This window comes from Hemicordylus capensis, chromosome 1, assembly GCF_027244095.1.
Source record: "Hemicordylus capensis ecotype Gifberg chromosome 1, rHemCap1.1.pri, whole genome shotgun sequence".
NCBI lineage: Eukaryota > Metazoa > Chordata > Lepidosauria > Squamata > Cordylidae > Hemicordylus > Hemicordylus capensis.
The window spans coordinates 424159504-424181045 of record NC_069657.1 but is presented as its reverse complement, the minus strand read 5'-3'; the positions used below and the strand labels follow the sequence as shown (position 1 = coordinate 424181045).

The 21542-nt window shown below is 43.0% G+C and overlaps 1 protein-coding gene across 2 annotated transcripts in view; it reads left to right on the top strand.

The window, feature by feature from the left end:
- The window catches only part of KCNG3 (potassium voltage-gated channel modifier subfamily G member 3), a 37701-nt gene extending 25014 nt beyond the window's left edge, over positions 1 to 12687 (top strand). For both annotated transcript variants that reach the window (XM_053311411.1, XM_053311403.1), the window contains exon 2: positions 4182 to 12687. In XM_053311411.1, coding sequence (XP_053167386.1) covers positions 4182 to 4827 — 646 coding nt within the window. In that variant the 3' untranslated portion in view covers positions 4828 to 12687. The remainder of the gene's footprint in view (positions 1 to 4181) is intronic.
- The last annotated feature ends 8855 nt before the right edge of the window (positions 12688 to 21542 follow it).

The window sequence follows — 21542 nt, the reverse complement described above, 5'->3', positions numbered from 1 at the left end:
AAACATCTATATTGGCAGAATCAGGGATTTTAACCAATGAATCAAAACCACTGAATTCCAGAGAGTTTTGCTGCAGGAGGGGAGCAACAGGCTTTGTGAAGGAACAAAAGGGAGTGAAAGTAAAAGCCAACTTTGAGGACTTAAAAAGAGAGAGATTAGAGCATGGCCATGCCCCCACTCAGCCAACCAATCAGATTTGAAGGGAAGTATAAACAATTTTATAAACAAACAGATTTGAAGGGAGGGATAAACAAGCCAGGAAAAAAGGGAAGGAAAACCCAAAGGTGCTGAATAAATAGATATTAACTTTATTCTGTAAGGCCTTAACAGAATACAATTCATAACTGCTTATTCAGCATATTTTGGTTTTCCTTCCCCCCTGGTTTTCTCATCTCCCACCCTTCCCTTTTAGGGATAAACAAGGATAAGCCTGGAGCTATCAGAAGAGCTATCAATAGCTCCTGAGCAACCTAATGCCCACCTCTGCGTTACAGAGCCACAACAAGTCATAGTAAGCAAGCAGAGCCCTAGATGAACCAAGTATAAGGTAGCTTCATATTAAAGAGGGTGTCGGAGGAATGAACATGGAAATGGAAATGGAGGGCGAGAGAGTGAGCGACTGACCACCCTCTGAAAAATCAATGTAGCACCTCTGAAAAATTAATGAACCACTGCACTCTAAGCACCCCTCCTTGGAAGCAAGTTCTAATGAATGGGACTCCGTTTCAAGTTCATGTTTTAAGACTGGAGTGTTATTTAACCCAAGCTTACATAGGCTTTGAAGTAACTGGAAAAATGCTGGATATTGAATTCTCTGGGAGTTTGCCTGAGTAACAACTGTAGATGTGGGGGCAGTGCACTGATATTTTCTAGTGCTTCTTTGATGCAGGAATAAAAGCATCCTTTTGCACAAACTGATGTTGACAAGTTTAATCACATGCTGTCTTGTCTTCTGTTTTCTCCTTCATGTTTCTTGTCTTGTATACTATGTTTTATTCAGACATTTAGTGGATGATGAGGCCAATCCTTTGATTTCCCCCCTATTTTTAGTACTCAACAAATTCTGCTGAAGAAGTTTAGACAATTTTGGAAGAGGAAAAATGCAATTTGCAACTGAAAGATGCTTTGACAGTTCAGAATGTAATTACTTTGAGTATAACAAACTAGCCTTATTAGTGATTTTTAAAGAATTCTGAAGCATTCTAAACCAGTCTATATGTAAAACAGGCTTTTCTGCTTGGACTTATCAGCCAGAGCAGAAAATTAAACAGAATGATTGGTTTACAGTAAGAAAGAAGAAAACTGTAGGACACCTAGATTTTTGAATCAACAGACAAAGAATTGCATTAAAATAACTCGTACAAAAGCTGATAAATACTCTAAATTAGGGAGCTTTAGAGGAGGGCTAAATCGGCATTCAACTCAGGTGCAAAAAATACTAAAGAAAATTGAATGACCGTGTGTGCTGGAATAACTAGCTACTGATTAGGACCTGGCACTTCAATTATTTCTCAGAATTGTCTTAATTTATTGAAGCCTGAAGCATGACCTCTACCCCCAGCAAAGCTGAAGCACAAAGTTATAAGTCTATTCAGTTCCATTAAAATTAAGGATACTTAAGCTCAGTTGCTTCCATTTAATTGTGTTGTGGATGTGGCCGTTGGAGAACATTACCAGTCTTAAAATAGAACTACAACCGTATGCCTGACTTCACCATTGCACATATCAAAGCCAGGGAAGCCATTTTTAAAATATGTGTTTATCACAGGCGGTGTTAATTTACCATATGGTACAGCTGCACTTTTAAACATTTCTTTCACAACCACCCCCAGCCCCTTTCTTAGGAATATTTGAGGAGTTTGCATGGATGCATATGTGAGCCGGACAAGCCATTGTAAAAACTGCTTATAGTATTCTCAGCCTCAGGTGTTGTAGCCTTACCTTGTAAGGGAGATGCTCTAGGCCCCTGATCGTGTTGGTTGTCCTTCTCTGCACCTTCTCCAGTTCTGTAATGTCTGGTGACCAAAACTGTACACATTACCCCAAATGTGGCTGCACCATAGGTTTGTATAAGGGCATTATAACACTAGCATTTTTATTGTCAATCCCCTTCCTAGCATGGAATTAGCCTTTCCCTCAGCTGCTGTAGATTGAGTCAACACTTTCATCGAGCTGTCCACCATGACCCCATGATCTCGCTCCTGGTCAGTCACCGACAGCTCAGACCCCTCCTCCTACCATGTGAAATTGGGCTTTTTTGCCCCAATATGCATCACTTGCTAACATTGAACTGCTTCTGCCATTTGTTGCCCACTCCCCCAGTTTGGAGAGATCCTTTTGAAGCTCCTCGCAGAAGTTTTCCTACAATCCTCTATTATACTAGCATAGTGGTACACAGGATTAGGTGCCCTTTGCTGCCACAAGTGGCAGCACTGTGCATGGGTGAACCTTCTCCTTGAATTGGTGCTTCATCAGTGACAGCTTCTAGTGAATTGGGACTGTGTGAAGTAGAGAAGGGCTGATCCAGCAATAGTGCCTGTCACATGGGTTTTTTTGTTTTGGTCTTGCAAGCCTGTTTGAAATAGACACTCACCTCAGGGGGAAATGGAGGAGTTGGAGGGCACGTTTCCTAAACAGGAATAGGGTGACAGTTTCCTGTAAGTCCTCTGTGGTTTTCTTATAAATACACCTCTGTGTGGTGAAATAGAGATGTGCCTATATGAAACCCAACCATTAGAAGCCAATGTTGGATTGGATTATTTCTTTACTTTCAGAAAATACAGAAATTCATCTCTCTCTCTCAATCTCTCTCTCTCTCTCTCTCTCTCTCTCTCTCTCTCTTTCTGCCGTTTCACACAACACAGCAGCTAGTAAGTAGGAGAAAACTGCTGGTTCCCAGCAAGTGCAACCTCCCAGTACCTTGGCGTCTTGCATGTCCTGCCAACTTGGAAATGTCATTTTCCCTTTGACCCTTGACATTTCTGCCCAGCTTCAACTCTTAGTTACAGATGTCGGGTGACAAAGGGAATCTGACATTCTCCACACGACATTTCTGGGTTCTCAGCAATGGTCATCCCACATCATGTAACCAGCACGGTATTGAAGGTGGAGGGAAAACAATCTCGTCCCGCGCTAACCTACCCAGATTGTGGATAGCACACAATCACCCCCCCCCCCCAGTCTATCTCGATTTTTGCCCACAAACAAACATTTCTCAGGAGTGCACACAGGGCTTGGTGCCTGGCTGGACGCTCCTCCCACTCAGGTGTCGGTCATGAGAACAAGCCCATTAAAAGTTTTATCTGAAGTTCTAGCCATGTTTGAGTATGGCATTCAGTTCAGTCAGCCTAACCAGTTCATGATGTTTTAAAGGCGTTATTCACATGACTTTTCAGCCACTTGATGACAATATTATCTGATACTACAATTTTATTTATTTTATTTTTATACTTACATCTTGCTCTTCCTCCGAGGAGCCCAGAGTACATGGTTATATTTATCCTCACAACACCCCTGTGAGGAAGGTTAGGCTGAGTTAAGTTACTGGATGTGATGACTGTTCAGTGGCTTCAGCCACACTTGAGCTGCCTGGCCTGGATTCCAGCTGATTCATCTGGGGAAGAATTTTAAAAGGGCACGAATTCAAGTCCCGAAGGGGAATCAAACTGCAGTACAGTTTAATCCAAATAGAGGAGCACTTATCCTGGCCTAGCACACATGAACATGCATGCTCCAATGTACATGTATAGTTTTACTTTGTGCAGGGAAAATAGAGGAAACTTCACCTCAGTGCAGTCTTAGATTGATCAGTTTTCTAGATTTTAGAGTCTCATCCCTAACATGTCTAAGATTTTAAAATAAATGCATATAGATAAAATAACAACTATCACATTGTGTTTAAAAAGAAAAAATTGTATTTCCCCATATCAAGATATAAAAATAAATCCTTAATAAAACATGATTAGTTAGGAGAGATATGTAGCAAGAACTAATCTGTCTGTTAATGGTCACTAGAAATGGAATCCAATCATGTAACATTCAGTCTTTGGCAAGTTGTCTACTAAAAGTCTCAGTCCATGTCAACGTAATCATGTCCATGTACAAAGAAACCAACAAAATATATTAAGGCTTCCACAGGAAATGAACTGTTGTGCTTGTTTTTGTTCTTGTTTTTTTGACAGGATAATAGAAGCCATCTGCATAGGCTGGTTCACTGCAGAATGCATTGTGAGGTTCATCGTCTCCAAAAACAAGTGTGAGTTTGTCAAGAGACCCCTGAACATCATTGACTTGCTGGCAATAACTCCCTACTACATCTCTGTGCTGATGACAGTTTTTACAGGGGAGAATTCTCAGCTCCAGAGAGCTGGAGTCACCTTGAGGGTCCTGAGAATGATGAGGATTTTTTGGGTGATTAAGCTTGCCCGTCACTTCATTGGCCTTCAGACACTTGGCCTGACTTTAAAGCGATGCTATAGGGAGATGGTAATGTTGCTCGTCTTTGTTTGTGTTGCTATGGCAATTTTCAGTGCACTCTCCCAGCTCCTTGAACATGGGCTGAACTTGGGAGAACCAAATGAGGGCTATGCCAGCATCCCGGCTGCCTGCTGGTGGGTGATCATCTCTATGACCACTGTTGGTTACGGTGATGTATGTCCCGTCACTATACCTGGGAGGATTCTTGGAGGGATTTGTGTGGTCAGTGGGATTGTTTTGCTGGCCCTGCCTATTACTTTCATCTATCACAGCTTTGTGCAATGTTACCATGAGCTCAGGTTCCGGTCTGCTAGGTACAGCAGGAGCCTCTCTGCTGAATTCTTAAATTAATGAATAGCACAAATCCATTTCATCATAGCAATTACGTTTTGCAACTTTTCGGTGAAAGCAACTGACAGGATATTCCTTGTTCCTTCCGTTCTTGGTGACTGGTGAATTGAGGAGCAACGTCTCGTGCCCATAGGAGAAGACTTTTCCTGTCTCTACCTGAAGGATATCTGCTTACTTTTTGCCCTGTAGTAACTGAAATTCACAAGGATGCAAAATTAAAGTCTTCATTTTCTCAATTTCAAGAGGTTCCTACTCTTGTGGATTTGCAGGTGGTATATCCAATTCGGGTGACTCGCACATCTTTCCAATAATACCCTAGTTTTCAAAACTTTTTTTAAAATGCTGATTTTAACTTCCAGGTATATTTTCAGGAATATGTTTTACACACTTCAGCCACAATCTAGAGACCCCAAGTGGTTATCTCTTTGAACCAGAGATGCGTGGGGGAGGTTGTTTGTTTTTAAATTCATATTGCATGGCAAGCCACTCTTGAAATTTTGTGGGGAGGGTTTGCAAAAACAGTATAGGGAGGGAATGCTTCTGTTCCAGAAAAAGTCAACAATCCCACAAACTATGAGTAATTCCCTGGGCATGCCCAAAGATGCAATCTCTGGATTGTAGTCCTTGTACGTACATTATGGGTTATCGTCAATCCTGGAAGCTTGTCAGGAATGGCCTCCTGTCTCCTCTGAGAAGCACTTTTATTTTATTTTATTTTAACATTTATATCCCGCTCTTGCTCCAAGGAGCCTGGAGCAGTGTGCATAGTTGTGTTTATCCTCACAACAACCCTGTGAGTTAGGTTGTCATATTGTCACTTCCTTCACCAAAAGCAATATTTTAAGACAAAACCAAAGTGCTTCAAAAAAATTGGAAAAACCTCTGTTTGACCAGAGACATTACTGAGACAACGAAATGAAATGAGTATGCACCCACAACAAATGATCCTTCTGTCATACCAGTTCCAGCTCTCCCCTTGAGAGGTGCTTGCTTTTCTCCATTAGCCAAGTGTAAAACATGAATCATGGCCTCCTCTTAACATCAGAACCCCTTACAAAAGTGGCTTTCAAACAGTGATCTGGACAATAATCAAAGTTCATAGATGACCACATCAGAAATGGCAGATAAGCAAAGACAAAAGCCCTATTCAGATATTATGTTGTACATGTGTGCAGATAACTGTACACATCTATGTGCTTTTGTGTGAATGACTGCACATGCATTCACTTTAAAAGCTTGCTGATGTACAGGCTCCCTCAAACACAGGGTAGGTTGCAAGCAGTGTCCCCGTAACAGGGATTCTCAGATGTTTGACTACAGCTCTCATAATTCCCAGCCAAAGGCCATTGCAGCTGGGAATGCTGCGAGTTGTAGTCAACAACGACTGGGAATCCCTGTTACAGGGAACACTGGTTGGACGTGTACTACGGGGCATGTGCTCAACATATTGTATGCATAATCTGGATGTGCGTATGCTGTACACAGATTGTATGCGTGTTGAACATAAGATATGAATAGGGCTAGCTTTGCTGCCAATATTTTCTTGCAGTGTGCAGCCACAGGTAGGGATGTGCACAAAATGGTTCGAATCTGGACTGGATTCGAACCGACATGGCATGGCTTGGTTTTGGTGCCGGTCGAGCCGGAACTGGTCCAGCTCGACCACCAAACTCATACAGAGTTATACTGGTAAAAAGGAATCCGGAGAGAATTCCTCTTTACCAGTACAAAGGCAGGGGGGCTGTCCTAAGTATAGAGTGGGTGGGAGGAGAGTAAATCTGTACTCACAAGTACAGGCAGTGCCCCCCCCCGCTCCTCACTGGCTTCTCCCTTGAGTAGCCAGGGCCAGCGACAGCTCAGTTTGGGCCTCTGCGCACGTGTGGAGGCCATATTAGTGACTTCTGTGCATGCTCAAAGGCCATTTGTGTGGTCATGTAAATGGCCTTTATGCATGCAGAGGTTACTAATATGGCCTCCACATGTGTGTAGAGGCCTGAACCGGGCCTCCACCGGCCCTGGATATTTGGGGGGGGGGCGCTTCTATTTGTGAGTACAGATTTACTCTCCTCCTGTCCCCTCTATACTTAGGACAGCCCCCCGGCCCTGTGCTGGTAAAGGGGAATTGTCACCAGATTCTCCTTTACCAGTATAGCTCCGAACCGGTTTGGTAGTTGAGCCAAGCCTGGTTGGTTCGTAAATGTGGTCACACAAATGGCCTTTGCACATGCACAGAGGTCAGTAATATGGCCTCCGCCGACCCTGAATATTCCGGGGGAGGCCAGCAGAGGTGGTGGGGAGCCACTGCCACCCCTCTTCCATGGCTGCCTCAGCCACCACTTGTGAGTACAGATTTATCCCCTCCCATCCCCTTTATACTTATGACAGCCCCCTGCTTCGAACTGGGCTCAGTTCAGTTTGAACTCGGACCAGCCGAGGCTGGTCTGGTTCAACCCCCAGCCCATCAAACCGGGATGCTGTGAGGTTAAGCCAGGCTCGAATCGAGTTGGCTCACACACCCTTAGCCACAGGGAATTGGTGAGGGCAGAAGGGGGCAAATTCTCCATTCATGTAGAGTGAATTGGCTTAATGGACCTAGCCATGTCCCTGTGAATTTCTCCATAGAGTACTCCCCAGTTTCCTCCCTTGATACACAGAGACTTCTTGGCAGATGTGTCAGTACACAGAGTTTCCTGTATATAGAATGTTTGAAAACCATTGCCTTACAAATGCTTGAGTCACTGGCTAAAGTAATCTTAATCATCTATTTGCATGTAAAAACCAGACCACTACTGGTAGATTGTTGTTTGAGTCTCTCTCCTCTTGTCCCCAAAGGATTTAAGAGCAGGAGTTGACCTGTTGCTGCATTTAATTCTGACCCTTCCCCATGCCCCCAAGGCCATCCAACTGAGGGTATAATCTGTTGTCTGTTAAAGCCAAGTAAATCTGTATTAACAAAAGTGGGGTCAGTATTGCTACCAAATTCCAGATTTACAACAGAGATGAACATTTGTCCTTATTTGTCTTCTGCCATATGTTTTCTGTGGCACCAGCCTTTGCCTTTTCTGAAAATAGCTTTCAAACTCTAAAAACTTTACTTGGGAATAAGTCTGATTGATGTGATGGAACTTTTTTCCAGTTAAGTATGTTAGGATCAGTGAGAAAAAAAAATTATGGGAGGGAACCTCTATTAAATTTTATATAAAGAGCAGAGCAAAATTTGGTTGCTGAGAAGGGGATTGATGATTTTAGTGGGGACTCACTGTGTGAGTTACAACTGAGCATGAGTTATGTTGCCATCTCAGTTCCATCAGTATGATGGCATTTATTCAAAAGCCTTGAATGTACAGTTTGATTGTTCAGAATGAATGTACAATCACATGCAGTTGCCAGAACGGTGTAGTGGATAAAGTGTAAGAATTGCGTTCAAATTCCATTCTCAGCTATAAAAGTCAGTGGGTGATTCTGGGCAAGTATAAACTGGACAGCAAATGTGATCAACAAATAGGCCTAGGGAAACCATGGGAGTCTGAAATGTTGAAAAAGCGGGATGCTCATAGCATATGCTTTGCATTGAAAATGGTTCCAGGTTCAGTCCCTGACATCTCCAGGTAGGGCTGGGAAAGACTCCTGCCTGAAACCCTGGAGAGCAGCTGCCAGTCAGTGTAGACCAGGGATTCTCAACCTTGGGTCCCCAGATGTTATTGGACTTCAAAACCCATAATCCCCAGTCCCAGTGGCCTTTGGTTGGGGATTATGGGAGTTAAAGTCCAATAACATCTGTGGACCCAACATTGAGAATCCCATGTGTAGGTGATACTGAGCTAGATTATAGATAGAGCAGTGGTCTGAGTCTATATAAGACAGCTTCCTATGTTCCTATGGAAATGCTCCAGGTAAAATGTTGCAGAGAAGTAAGGCAGTAGGGAAATAGTTCTGCAAAGTACAAATGTTCTAATCTAACCACAAGAAGTAAGTAACTTTGGTTACTAATAACAAGTAACCAAAATTCTCTGGCTCAGGGGTAGGCAACCTTAGCTGTCCAACTGTTATTGAACTTCAACACTCATCATCCCCAGCCACAATAAATTGTGGCTGGGAATGATGGGAGTTGTAGTTCAACATCTGCTGGAGATCCAAGCTTGCCTACCCCTGCTCTAACGTCTAATCATTTTGCTGAAGCCAGTCACACCTCTCTGCAACCAGGAACAGTAACATTTTGCCCCTTCAAAAAATTGAGACACGTTGGATTACATTTTACTGAAACTCACCATTAGCTATGCTTCATGATGCTGGCATATTCTGAGACATATTCTATATATCACAATCAAATGGGATTTGTTATCTCTGTGTTAGATGATAATCCTTATTGAAGGAAGCCATTGCAGACTGATTTATTTTAATGTATTTTATTGACTGAACAAATGAAACTAAAACACAGCTCCACTGATATGGAAAAAGGAGCTCTCTAGCTGAATGTAAGTTGTGCTATGTGAAAAGCATTATGTACTCTCTTGTAAATGTAGAACAAGAATAAAAGAATTATTGTTCTTATATAGTACTGCTCACTGGCATCATGATTATGACTTGGATAAGCTTTCACAAAAATCTATGCTGCTAAACATTAAATGTAGTTACAGTGAAGCCAGTTCTGACTGCTGACAGACATTGTTGACATGAAACCTTTTTTTGTTTTATAGGGACTCAGAATCTTCTATATATTTGCATTTCATGTGTTCACCTTATTTTTTAATTTTTATTTTTAAAGGCAAAAAATATGGCCCCCCCAAATGGCAAAATGTTTATGGTAAATATGTATTGGAGCATTTCTTGTTTGTATGCATTTCCATTTTTTAAGAATGTGAGGAGAGAATGCCTGGCATCTGGAAGCTGTTTTTAAAATTATATTATTTACATCCTCGTTACTCAAGACAGCTTTCTGTCATGATCATCTCAAGCACAGTTCTACCGTGTGTCTCAGTTGTGTAGCCCCAGCAAGAGAGCTGGTCTTGTGGCAGGGAACATGAATTGTTCTTGTTGCTAAGCAGAGTCTGCCCGGGTGTGCATTTGAATGGGAGACTACATGTGAGCACTGTAACATGGATGGTGCCCGCTCTGGGTAAGAGCAAAAGGTTCCAGGTTCCCTCCCTGGCATCTCCAAATAGGGCTGAGAGAGACTTCGGCCTGTAACTTTGAGAAGCCGCTGTCAGTCTCTGTAGACAGTATCGAGCTAGATGGATCTATGCTCTGACTCAGTATTTGGCAGCTTTTAATGTTCCAATTATGCCCTACATAATTAACTCCAGAAGAAACTGTATGTGTCTGTGTGCACATCCATGCACAACTGTAGTACTTGCTTACATATGGAAAATTAAAATGATGTGCAAAATAAAGGGAATCAAGGGTCCTGATCAGTCACCAGAGAACACAGGGAAGTTTCACATGTGAGGGGGTGAGTGAACCCATGTGTGCCCAAACAGTAGATAGCATAATAAGCTCTGAAGGGGCCTGAGAGCAAGAACTGAACATGGATCATTTATGTTCCATTGGATAATTTCCCCATAGGGATCAGTGGGGAGCTCAAAAATATTAATACCTCCCAAATGGCTGGGCAGAAGCCCCGAAATTTCTCAAGGATTTGATGGTAGCATCAATTGTGTTTAAAACTCTTTTAAAAAAATTAATTAAATATTAATGGGTGGACTGAGCTCCTTGAAGATCCACACAATTAATGCTACCATCATGTAGGAGCTCCATGTGAAATTTTAGAGCTTTCTGCACAGCCATTTGGGAGGTATTAATATTTTAAAGTTCCCCATTGATCCCTATGGGGAAATTATGATTTAAGGTGAAAATCTGGGTACAGCTCCCTCTAGTAGCTACCTGTGTTCATTGCACACATTTGCTCAATAGTAGATCCATCCCTCACTAGATAAGGCCATCCATGTTACTGGACCACATTCAGTAGCCATATTCAAACCATATTCTGTTCTAAGTGTGAGCTGTTTACAAGCACCAAAGTAACTGCTCTAATAAGATGAGTGCTCGTGGATGCTCAGTGACCACTGTAGTAGCTTTGAGACTCATGTGCCTGCATCCCCCAAAATAAATTTACCTAAACATTGTCTATGTAATCATTTTAAAAAGAAAAATCATATTTATTCAACATCTACAGGCATACTGGACAAGCAATTTTGAAACCTTTTTGAAGGCAAACTCTTGCTCATAATCACTATTATGCAGCCCTAATAATCAATGCTTAAAGCTTTAATAATGGGGCTTACTCAAGATTTGCCCAGAGTTAGAAACCTCCTAAAGTTACAGAGGCATTTGTGCTCTTAAGAGCTTGCATGTCAGCAATGTGTGGCTTTCCCCATCACTTCTCTCCATGATGGAAAGAACTGCTCTTCTCCAGTTTTCTTCTTGTTGAGCAACTGTTAAGAGCCTTTTCTGGGAAAGGATTGGCAATTCAACATCCAGTTGCCTGGAAAGAAACTGATAACTAATACAGAAGACTACTTGTGAAATGGACACCGTGACTGGGTATAATATATTGTGTCCTGTTCTCTCTCAGTGTTCAGTCATTCAGCAACATACTCATTATATGAACAAAAGAAACAAATGCAGGAGTCTGTTTTTAAAACTTAGTGAAAAATACATACGAACTCAAAGCTCTCATACATAGTACCGTGCAGTACAGTGTGATCATGTTGATACACTTTTCTCCGTCTTCTAGTTTTTTAATGTTGAGTTTTCTGACCCTTCTGCCTGGGTCAGAAGGGGAGTTTGTAGTTTTCAGTTTTGCTGAGTCCAGCCCATGCCCAATATCTGAACAAATGAAAAATGACATCAAATAGCAACCTAGATAAATTTAATAGTCCCTTCATCCCCTTGGATTTAAGATACATCTTAACGCTTTTGTATCATTAGTATCAACAGGAGTTAAGCAGGCATGCATGTGTATACCCATAAAAGTGCTTAACATTAGTTTCTGGGCACAATAAAGTTCTGGTTTTGACCTTTAAAGCCCTGAATGATCAGCTGTGTGATCCCTGAAGAAGCTCCTCTTTTGATATATGATCCCTCCATGCCTTGAGAGATCTGAAAAGGACCTGCCATAGGTTCCCTTCCATTCAAAGCTTTTACCAAAACCAGGATTGTCATAGAAACATTACATTTTAGAGTTGGAAAGAAAGTCTAATCCAGCCTCCTGCTCAAGAAACTGCTTCAGCATCCCTCACAGTTGGCCATCCAGCCTCTGTCTGAAAACCTCTTACAAAGGAGATCCCTGCACGAAGCAGATCTGTGGTGGCTGCTTTCCCTGAATCTCCTTCTCAAGGGAGATTCAACTGGCCACTTTTAAAAAGAAAATTGAAAAGGGTCAAGGCATTCTTTGCTAGGAAGGCTTTAACAAGATTTTAAAAGACTGGTGAAAACAAAATGTTTTCTTGTCCTCCTAAAAGGATCAGTAGAGCAGATTTACCTCCAGTGTGTCTTGTACCATGGAAATTTCCTGGTAGATTGTGTCTGTTGTTTTATAAAGAAATTTAGAATAGAGGGTACAACAGAATTCTTCTGTACTAGAGCCACTGAAGGCAAATGGGACCCATCCAAGAGTATCTTCAGCACAAATTTCATTATTTAAAGAGCTCTCAGCATTTGACATTCTCCGTGGAACATGCTTGTAGTTTTTACAAATCCATTATAAGGAATATGATGCGCTATTTACCTACCAGAATGTTTATTTAATGTATACTAATAGTACGTATGTTATACCTAAAAATGCAGTTGCATTGCAGAATGTAAAATTGCTTACTTGTCTTTATTTTGTTTTTGTATTACAATAAATTATTTTGAATAGGATATTAAGGATCTTTTGAAATGGCTATTCAGACCTTTTTCACCTGGTGTCCATGTGTCACACGCATAAGATAGTTATAGAGAAATGGGCATAATAATTAGGGCAGCATGGTGCATCCTCATCAGTGAGAGGGGGAGAGAGAGAGGTGAAATCCCTAGTAGATTTCTTGGAAGCAAGCCCCACTATGATCAATGAGCCATACTCCCCAGTAACTGTTCAAAATTGCAGCTGAACTGTAGCCTTCTGTTAGAGGTAGCCTTCAAACAGCCCTATAGCAAGAGATTAGGTAGTACAGTTCCTAGCAACCACTGCCATGTTGTTTTTGAAGGATTGACACATTTCCTAATGAAATTTTATATCGATGCATCATGCACTCCAGGTCCCCTTATTTACTAGGGACCATCTCTTTTTTCCAGAACCTGCCATGGGTAAACCACTGTCCTTATTTTTGCCTTCTTAACATTTTGCTAGTCTAAGGGCTAAACTAGATGTGGCTTTAAACAAATCATCACCTGGTTTGTGAGTTGTTTTAACAAATATAGCAGCGGGCAAAAGCCTTGTCTGATTCGGGACTGTGGCATGGAGATAGATGGTGTTTAATTCTTTAATTCTGCAATCTTTCCCCACCAGAACTCCCCTTCCCAAATTGCTTTGGGCCCCTGAAGTTGCCATTGCAGCAACTGGCGTGTTTGGGGACCTATCGCTGCTTTGAGGGCCTGGTTTTCAGTGGTGGGAAATACAGAATTAAAGGGTGAAACACCCTCTCTCTATGCACCACAGTCCCAGTCTGGATTGGGTCTCCATGCAGCTATTATTTTTAAGATAACCAGAGAACAAAAACAAACAAAGGAACACTTCTACAGAGGGACAATGGACTGGTTGGGACAATATCCCCTACTCCACCTCCCCCCCAAAAAACCCCCTGGCACCCATGATTAAGAAGGTAGAGATAATGAGAGCATGCCCGTCTTGACATCTTTCCCAGATATCCTGATGTCCTCGCTTAATCCTTCATTGCATATTGGTTGCACATTGCCACTCTACACATGACTCAAATATATTACTTTTTAAACTAGTATTGGGGTTGTGTGAAGAGAGGTGGTTCCAAAGAACTAGCCTCCCATGAAATGAAGGAATTCATCAGCAGGACATCAGGATGGCAAGGAATACCACCAGGGAGTGCCTTTGGCACATCCCCCGACCCTTCTTAATTGCAAGGCTCAGTGGGGTGGGGGTGGGGAGTATTGTTCAAGCTGGCCCACTTAGTTTGGGACACAAGAGATATGCCCAGACTTCCTTCGCCAAGCAGCAACAATGGCCACGAGGGTGAAGTCTTCCTGCACAGTCTCCAGACAAAGAGAAATGCAGCTGAAGGGAATGGTGTTCAGTGAGTGCACAAATCATATTTATAATTTGAATGGGGTATGTAGCAGTCTAACAAGAGGCTGAATATTTGAGACTGGTTAGAAATTATTGGTTGCAACAGAAGAAACGCAGGGGAATTGGGAATAGCTAAAGATTTAGTAGAAAAACTTATGAGCCTCCTGGAGGGACGCTGTGCTGGGGTTGGATTGGGCCAGTTGTTCTCCCCCTGCTAAATATAAGAGAGCTACCAATCCAGAATTTTCACTCGAAGCACAAATGACCAGGCTCAAATTATCATACTTTGGACACATTATACGAAGACCCAGCTCCCTTGAGAAGTCTATAATGCTGGGAAAGGTTGAAGGAAAGAGAAGAAGAGGACGACCAGCGGCAAGGTGGATGGACTCGATTATGACAACATTGAATGCACCACTAAGAGACCTTAAAGGCCAAGTTGAAGACAGATCATCCTGAAGGGAATCTATGTAGTTGCTAAGAGTCAACTCCAACTTAACAGCACTTAATCAATCAATCAATCAATCAACCACTTTGAAAGGTGTCTCTTTGCCTAGTTAGCAGGGATATACGAAATGTATACTATTTTAGAATTAAATGTTTTTGAAAACTTCCCTACAACAGCAGGTTGAGGGTTAGAACCTCTGGGAATTAATGTCTTGACTGATGTCTGTGTGTATTTGGGGCTGCAAAAAACCCAGCTTAGTTACTGGGACTACAACTCCCAGCATCCCCTGCCACAATGGCCAAAGTTCACTGTGGTTGGGGGTGATGGGAGTTGTAGTCCAACAACACTTGAAGACCAAGGTTGGAAAGCCCTGGTTTAGGGTAAAGGACTTGTATTTTTGTTTCATTAATGGTCATGGTCTAAAGGGGGATAGTATAGTCTAAATGGTGGAATATTGATTGTTCATTCTTGGGAAATCAAAACACCTTCAAAAATATGAAAAAGGTAGCCATGTATCTTTCACCTTGTATGTTTGTAACATGTTTTAAAAATACTTTTGCTGTTAATCTGCCTATTTATATTTTCCACAGGATGAGCTGTGGAGTATCTTGGACATGAACCTGACCTTCTTTTAACTAGAAGATGGTATTCATTTTCTTTGATAACTGGAAATGTCTTTCCTCTGCCTTTGGAATGCAACTCCCTTCAGTTAGTGGGAAGATCAGAGAAACAGCAGTTGGCTGTTCTGAATGTGGAGACAGAGGAAAGAAGCATAAGTTTAGCTGGACTCGAAGCAGCATCAAGAACTGTGGGGCTAAAGCAGTACTTTGAAAATATAGGTCAGGTCCTGAGGGTTTGCTACTTTTTTCTTTTAGAACTTTACCTGCTTCCAGTAGGCAGATGCTCAGATTAGAAAGATGTTGTAAGTCTTCACTGTTGAATATACCTCTGTTTTCTGGCCTTGCATAAAAAGCCCTGGACAATGGACAAACTAGGACCACAAAGTCTGCATGCCACCTTCCAACTCCTCTTGGAAACTCATGCAGTTTTTGCACAATACAAAGATTCCTGCTGCAGACAAAGGGAATTCATTCATTCATTCATTCAACATATTTGTATACCGTCCAAAATGCAAGTCTCTGGGCAGTTTACAACAAAAAAATAAAAACAACAAATAAGAAGGTTAAAACATTACAACAATTTAAAATTTGAAACGTTATAACTATTAAAAACCATCAAACTATTAAAACAGTATCTAATTAAAAGCCTGGGTGAACAAATGTGCCTTGAAGTTGTAAGAGATGGGGAGGCTCTTATTTCAGCAGGGAGCACGTTCCCAAGTCCCGGGGCAGCAATGAGAAGGCCTGTCCCCGAGTAGCCACCAGATGAGCCGGTGGCAACTGCAGATGAACTTCTCCTGATGATCTCAATGGGTGGTGTGGTTCACAGCGAAGAAGACATTCTCTTAAACATCCCAGCATCCCAACAGCTTGCGGATACCAGTCTGTCTGTTCTGCCAATGCAAATTCCTCCATGTATTCAGAATCCCCATATTCATAGTTTTTAGCTACCAGATGGACCAGAAAATGGTTAAGTGTCTGGGCGGTGTAGATAAGTTGTCCATCTCTGTTTAGACATACTGCTGGTCCATAATAACCACAGTAAAGGAAAGATTGCCATCTGTTTGAATGTGAGGTGTCAATGAGATGCCCTTCCTTAATAATATTCAAAAAACAGTCAAACTCAGGGCAGGGGGAGTGGTGCAGCAGCTGTGAGAAGGAGTATCAGAGGAAATGTTACTGGCAGTGAAAGGATTAATCACCCCTCCCCTTTTCAGGGTGCCCTTTCCTGAGGGTGCTTTGCAATGGAGAAGGGTGTCAAGGTCTGGCCAAATGCCAGGGAAGTTCACGGCTTGGCTGAACGCTGTCGACTGAATGACGTACGTTGTTTTTCAGCAAGGAGTAGACGGCTGGTGACAGGATTTATAGTGGAAGCCTATAGCTCCCAGGTGGCAATAATTCATGGCTTATCAGTCTTCAGCAAGAGGCGTTTGCTCCTTCTAATAGATTCTAATTGCGTTCTGCTTTTATTGCGCCTGTGTTGTTGTGGTGTCAGTGTTTCATTGCCTAGTTCTTCTTCCGATTGGTCTCTCACGCCTTCTGCTGACTCGGGTTGTTGTGCCTGCTCTAAATCATTAGTTGGATCTACCACAGCCGTTTCATGAACGCTGACAGCCGGGCTCTGCCCCTCAGACACTCCTGACTCGGCTGGAAAGTTGACAGCTTCCCCTTCCTCCTCACTGTCAGAGATCGAGGGCGTGACAAAGGGGTTGTTAGATTGTCATTACCTGCAGCTGCCACATAACGTGGTCTGGCCCTTGAGCCAGGGATTCTCAAAGTTGGATTCCCAGATGTTGTTGGACTAGAACTCCCATCGTCTCCAGCCACAGTGGCCAAAGGCTGTTTGTACTGTTGTGGGGCTTTTAATCAGAAAAGGACATTGTTATGTGGATCCTTCTAGTTTAGGAGCTCTTCCTCGGGTTTTATGACTGGGCCAGCTGAATGTTGGCTGAGATACATTAGGCCTGTTCACACAATCATCAAAATCAGGGCAGGAGGGATTCTACTCTGGTTTGCATGATGGTTTGAACTCATGAAAATCTCTCCAACTCAGGTTGCTTAAAGCCAAGTAGCCCAGCTTTTGTACCCTGTTTGTAACCAAGGTAGGAGTGGTCAGCTCTCCTACCCTGCTTTTCTAGTTGTGTGGATCCACTTACCTCTTAACCAGCCACCAGAACCCAGCCGACCTGGCAACAATAGAGAGCTGTAGCTACAGGGGCTGCCATCCATGGATGTGCCACTCTGCAAATCACACACTGTGATCCTGATGCTGCCACTTCAGCAAGGTTTGGTCCACCTCCTGCTCCTTCATAGCCAGAGGGCAGCTGATGATAATAATGAGGGTTTGCAGTGCAAAGCATGCTGGGAAGGCCTGCTAGGCCTTTGGAATACTATCCATGTTTGCTGGTCCCGATGTCAGCAATGGACACCTTGCCTGGCTTGCTTGTGTTTTTCCTGGGTTTGTAAATTCAAACAGAAGTCCTACTTGTATGCTGCTATTAGGATAGGAGCTCTCTAATCCTCCAACCCATCACCAAGTGGTCATGTGACCAGGCCTGTTGAGTAGCTTATGATACCTACAGGCTGTGTTTCTAAATGTTAGATTCCAAATGGTCTGAGGGCTGAACAAGACATTACACTGAGCACAGGACCTATTGCTGAAAATATTGTGTAGCGTTCCTCCTGCCTTTCCTCCATGTTAGGGAAGGGACATAGCCTAGAGATTAATATATCAGGTGGTATAAATATATGATAAATAAATAAATGATAAATGAATGAATGGATGGATGTTGAGAAATACTGATGTGTTATCCTTGCATTGGCAGCCAGTGATGTGTAGCAGCGGACCATTGTGGCTGAGGATGATGGGAGATGTACTTCAACAACATCTGGGGACCCAGATTTGAGAATCCCTGGTGTAAACACACATAAAGCAGGATGTAATCTCTTTGTCTCATCATCTTCTTAACTGCTAAGTTTGAACAAATGAAACAAGCTATAGCTGCAGCAGCTTTTTAATGACATGAGTCCACAGTAGCGGACAAATTTATGCAACATTGTTCAGCTGGGATATAGCTTATGCAGTTATGGATTAAGCGGAGAAGAACAATATCCTCTTTTGGAATCCAGAGGCTGCACCTTGAGCCTCTTAACTGCAGCAAAGAGACAAGTGAAATCTGAGACATCTAGATTCCTAGATTTCCTCCCATACATGCCCACCCTACACCTGTTCCCTGTTCCCTCTCCATCAGAAAGAGGCCATACTTGCACCTGAACCATGCAATCTCTCTCCTCACTCCTAAAACTGAAAATACCAATCTTTTCTCCCCAGTTTGTCCCTCAAATGACCCCAAACAGGATACCTTGGAGTTCCACATGCTGGAAGCCACAGATGACCATCTCTTTTATGACTGGTGAGTTTCTCAGGAGATATGTGGTCACTGTTAAAAACAAATTGCAGGACTAGATGGGCTTGATCTGATCCTGCAAGGCAAGGTTAGGCTTTGATAAAAGAACCCAATAAAATAAAATATTATTTTAACAAACTGCCCTGAGCCATTTTTGGAAGGGTGGTATATAAATTAATTAAATAAACAACAACAATAATAACAATAACAACAATTGGGCAAAGAGCACATTTTAAAGGATGTCTCTCTTGTATTATGCAGGGGAGAGCAACTGCCCATATTCAGCCCCGCATAGCATCTCTCCTTAGCTTTGCTCATGCCTCCTTTGTGTTTCTTTTTAGAGTATGAGGCCTTTTGGGACAGAGAACATTTTTCTCATGCTTTTTGCCATGTAAACTGCTTTGAGACTGTTTTTGTTGAAAAGTGGTATACCCAGTAACCAAGCCACCTGTTGATCTTTGAACAAGAAATTAAAGTTTAGAACAGACAGCATATTCAATAAACAGTAAGGCCTTTCACATGACTGGGGTGGAGATAGAGAGCTCCTATCCAAGTAGCAACAGATGATCAAAGCCTCTGTTTGGGTCCGCAAACCCAGGAAACACACAAGCAAGCCATGTGAGGCCTCCATTGCTGAAATCGGGGTTGGAAGCATAGAGTCCTCTAAAGGCCTTACAGGTCTTACCAGAATGCTCTGTGCTGCCAGTGGACTGGAAAGCCTCATTACATCAGCAGCTGTCTTCTGCTTGGCCACAAAGAAGCAGGTAGGCTCAGCCCTGCTGAAACCGCTGCAAGTATAGGATCATTGAGCGTGCTTTGCAGAGTGGCACATTCATGCATGGCAGCTCTCTATTGTTTCCAGGCCTGCTGCTGATAGAAGAAGAGTGGATCCACATGATCAGAAAAGCAAGGTAGGAGAGCTCTCCTTTCCTCCTACCTTGGTTGTGAGTAGGGTACAAAAGCTGGGCTACCTTGCTTTAAGCAAACTGAATTGGAGGAATTTTCATGAGTTCACTCAACTAGGCAGACCAGAGTACAAGGCTCCTATCCTGATGGTTGTGTGAAAAGGCCTAGTGAGTCATTAAGCTCAGCTTGGCACTTCCTTCAAGTAGGTGCCCCAGATGGCCATCCAATTTGCCCACCTTTAGACTGGAGCTGAACCAATGCAACCTACCCCTTCATATGTTTAACTCACATGTGTTTAACACTGAGGATATTCTCATGATCATTGGAAAGCTAGCTAAGGGAGATTAGCCCGCTTCCCAGTCATCGTGAGAACCAGCGCGCTCTCAGGTGATCCTGGTGGTTCCCTGGTGGCTAGCTCGCCAAAGTAGCCCTCCCCTTAGCCCATGTTAGCAGAGCAAGAGCTCCGCTAACCCGGGCTTCCTGATCGTGTTTTGCTGTGGTGCGGCTCCATGCCGCGGCAACACATGAGGAGACCCCCAGCCGGCAAGCAGCCTCCTGGGCTTGGGGGTCTCTTCAGCATGCCCTACGCACTTGCACGGGGCATCCTGGAACTTCCAGGGGCCAGGCAGCCCCCAATCCCTGCAGCCCCTGCCAGCTCCGTGACGGAGCCAGCAGTCATATGGGCGGCCGATCCTGCCGCCCAGGGTTGCAGTAGTGATCATCTGTGGGGAGAGCAGGCTAAGCCCACTCTCCCTGCAGAACCCCCTCTGGCGGGTCTCACTGATCATGAGAGCTGGTCTTGTGGTAGCAAGCATGACTTGTCCCCTTAAGCTAAGTAGGATCCCCCCTGGTTGCATACAAAAGGGAGACTAGAAGTGTGAGCGCTGCAAGATATTCCCCTCAGGGGATGGAGCCACTCTGGGAAGAGCATCTAGGCTCCAAGTTCCCTCCCTGACTTCTCCAAGATAGGGCTGAGAGAGATTCCTGCCTGCAACCTTGGAGAAGCAGCTGCTAGTCTGTGTAGACAATACTGAGCAAGATGGACCTATGGTCTGACTCCGTATATGGCAGCTTCCTATGTTCCTCTCTGTGTTTTTCTGGGCATGATTCAAGGTGCTGGTTATGACCTTTAGAGCCCTATATGACTTAGGGCCAATATACCTAAAGACTGCCCCCCTCTTGCTTGAATCTGCCAGCCCCATGAGATTATTTAGAGAGGCTCTCTTATGCATCCCACCACCCTCCCAAAGTTCAGCTGTTGCTAATGCACAAGCAGGCCTTCTTGATGATAGCACCCCCCACACACACACACACCTCTTGGAACTTTGAATGGCAACCCCCTGGAGTCTTTTAAATGATTTAAAACATGTTTATTCAAGCAAGCCTTTCTCAATGTTTCTTGAGCTACTTCTGCTGCCTGAAAGGCTTCTTTAGTAGGGTTTTAAAAACACTTTCTCACTCCTAATGTTTTAAAGTTGATTGCTGCAATATATTCCTTTTTTTAGATTTTTCTCTTGCGGCATTTTGATTTTTTATTGTTAGGTGCCTTGATTTCTTTTCTTTTTTTAAAGGCAGGATATAAGTATTTAAATAAATAAATGAACTCCTATATATTTAATTTATAGAGACCAAAGGTAAGGCCGAGGGCCTGAAGTCTGAAGAAATCTTATGCACATAATTTTAAAAAATTATGGCGTTTATGCACATCGTTTTAAAAATTATGTTGCAACATAAAAATTATGTTCCAACGTTTTCCAAAGGCAAATAGGGGTAATGTGTTGTTGTTGTTGTTGTTACAAATACCAGAAAACATGGACTGTGCCTGCTAAGATCTGAGAGAGCTGCTGGCACCTGACAGAGTAGACGGCACTGGGCTAGGTGGACCAGTGGTGTGACTGACTTAAATATAAAGTAACTTCATATGAGCCCTGTTCAGACATTATGCTATATAATACACACATACAGATGTCTATACATGTGTCTGTGTGAATGACCACATCTTGTGCTCATTTTCAAAGTCGACCTGGGTACAGGCCTCTTCAGTGCAGAGCACAGATAGGAAGCATGCTACTGTGTATGTGTTCAGTATAATATGT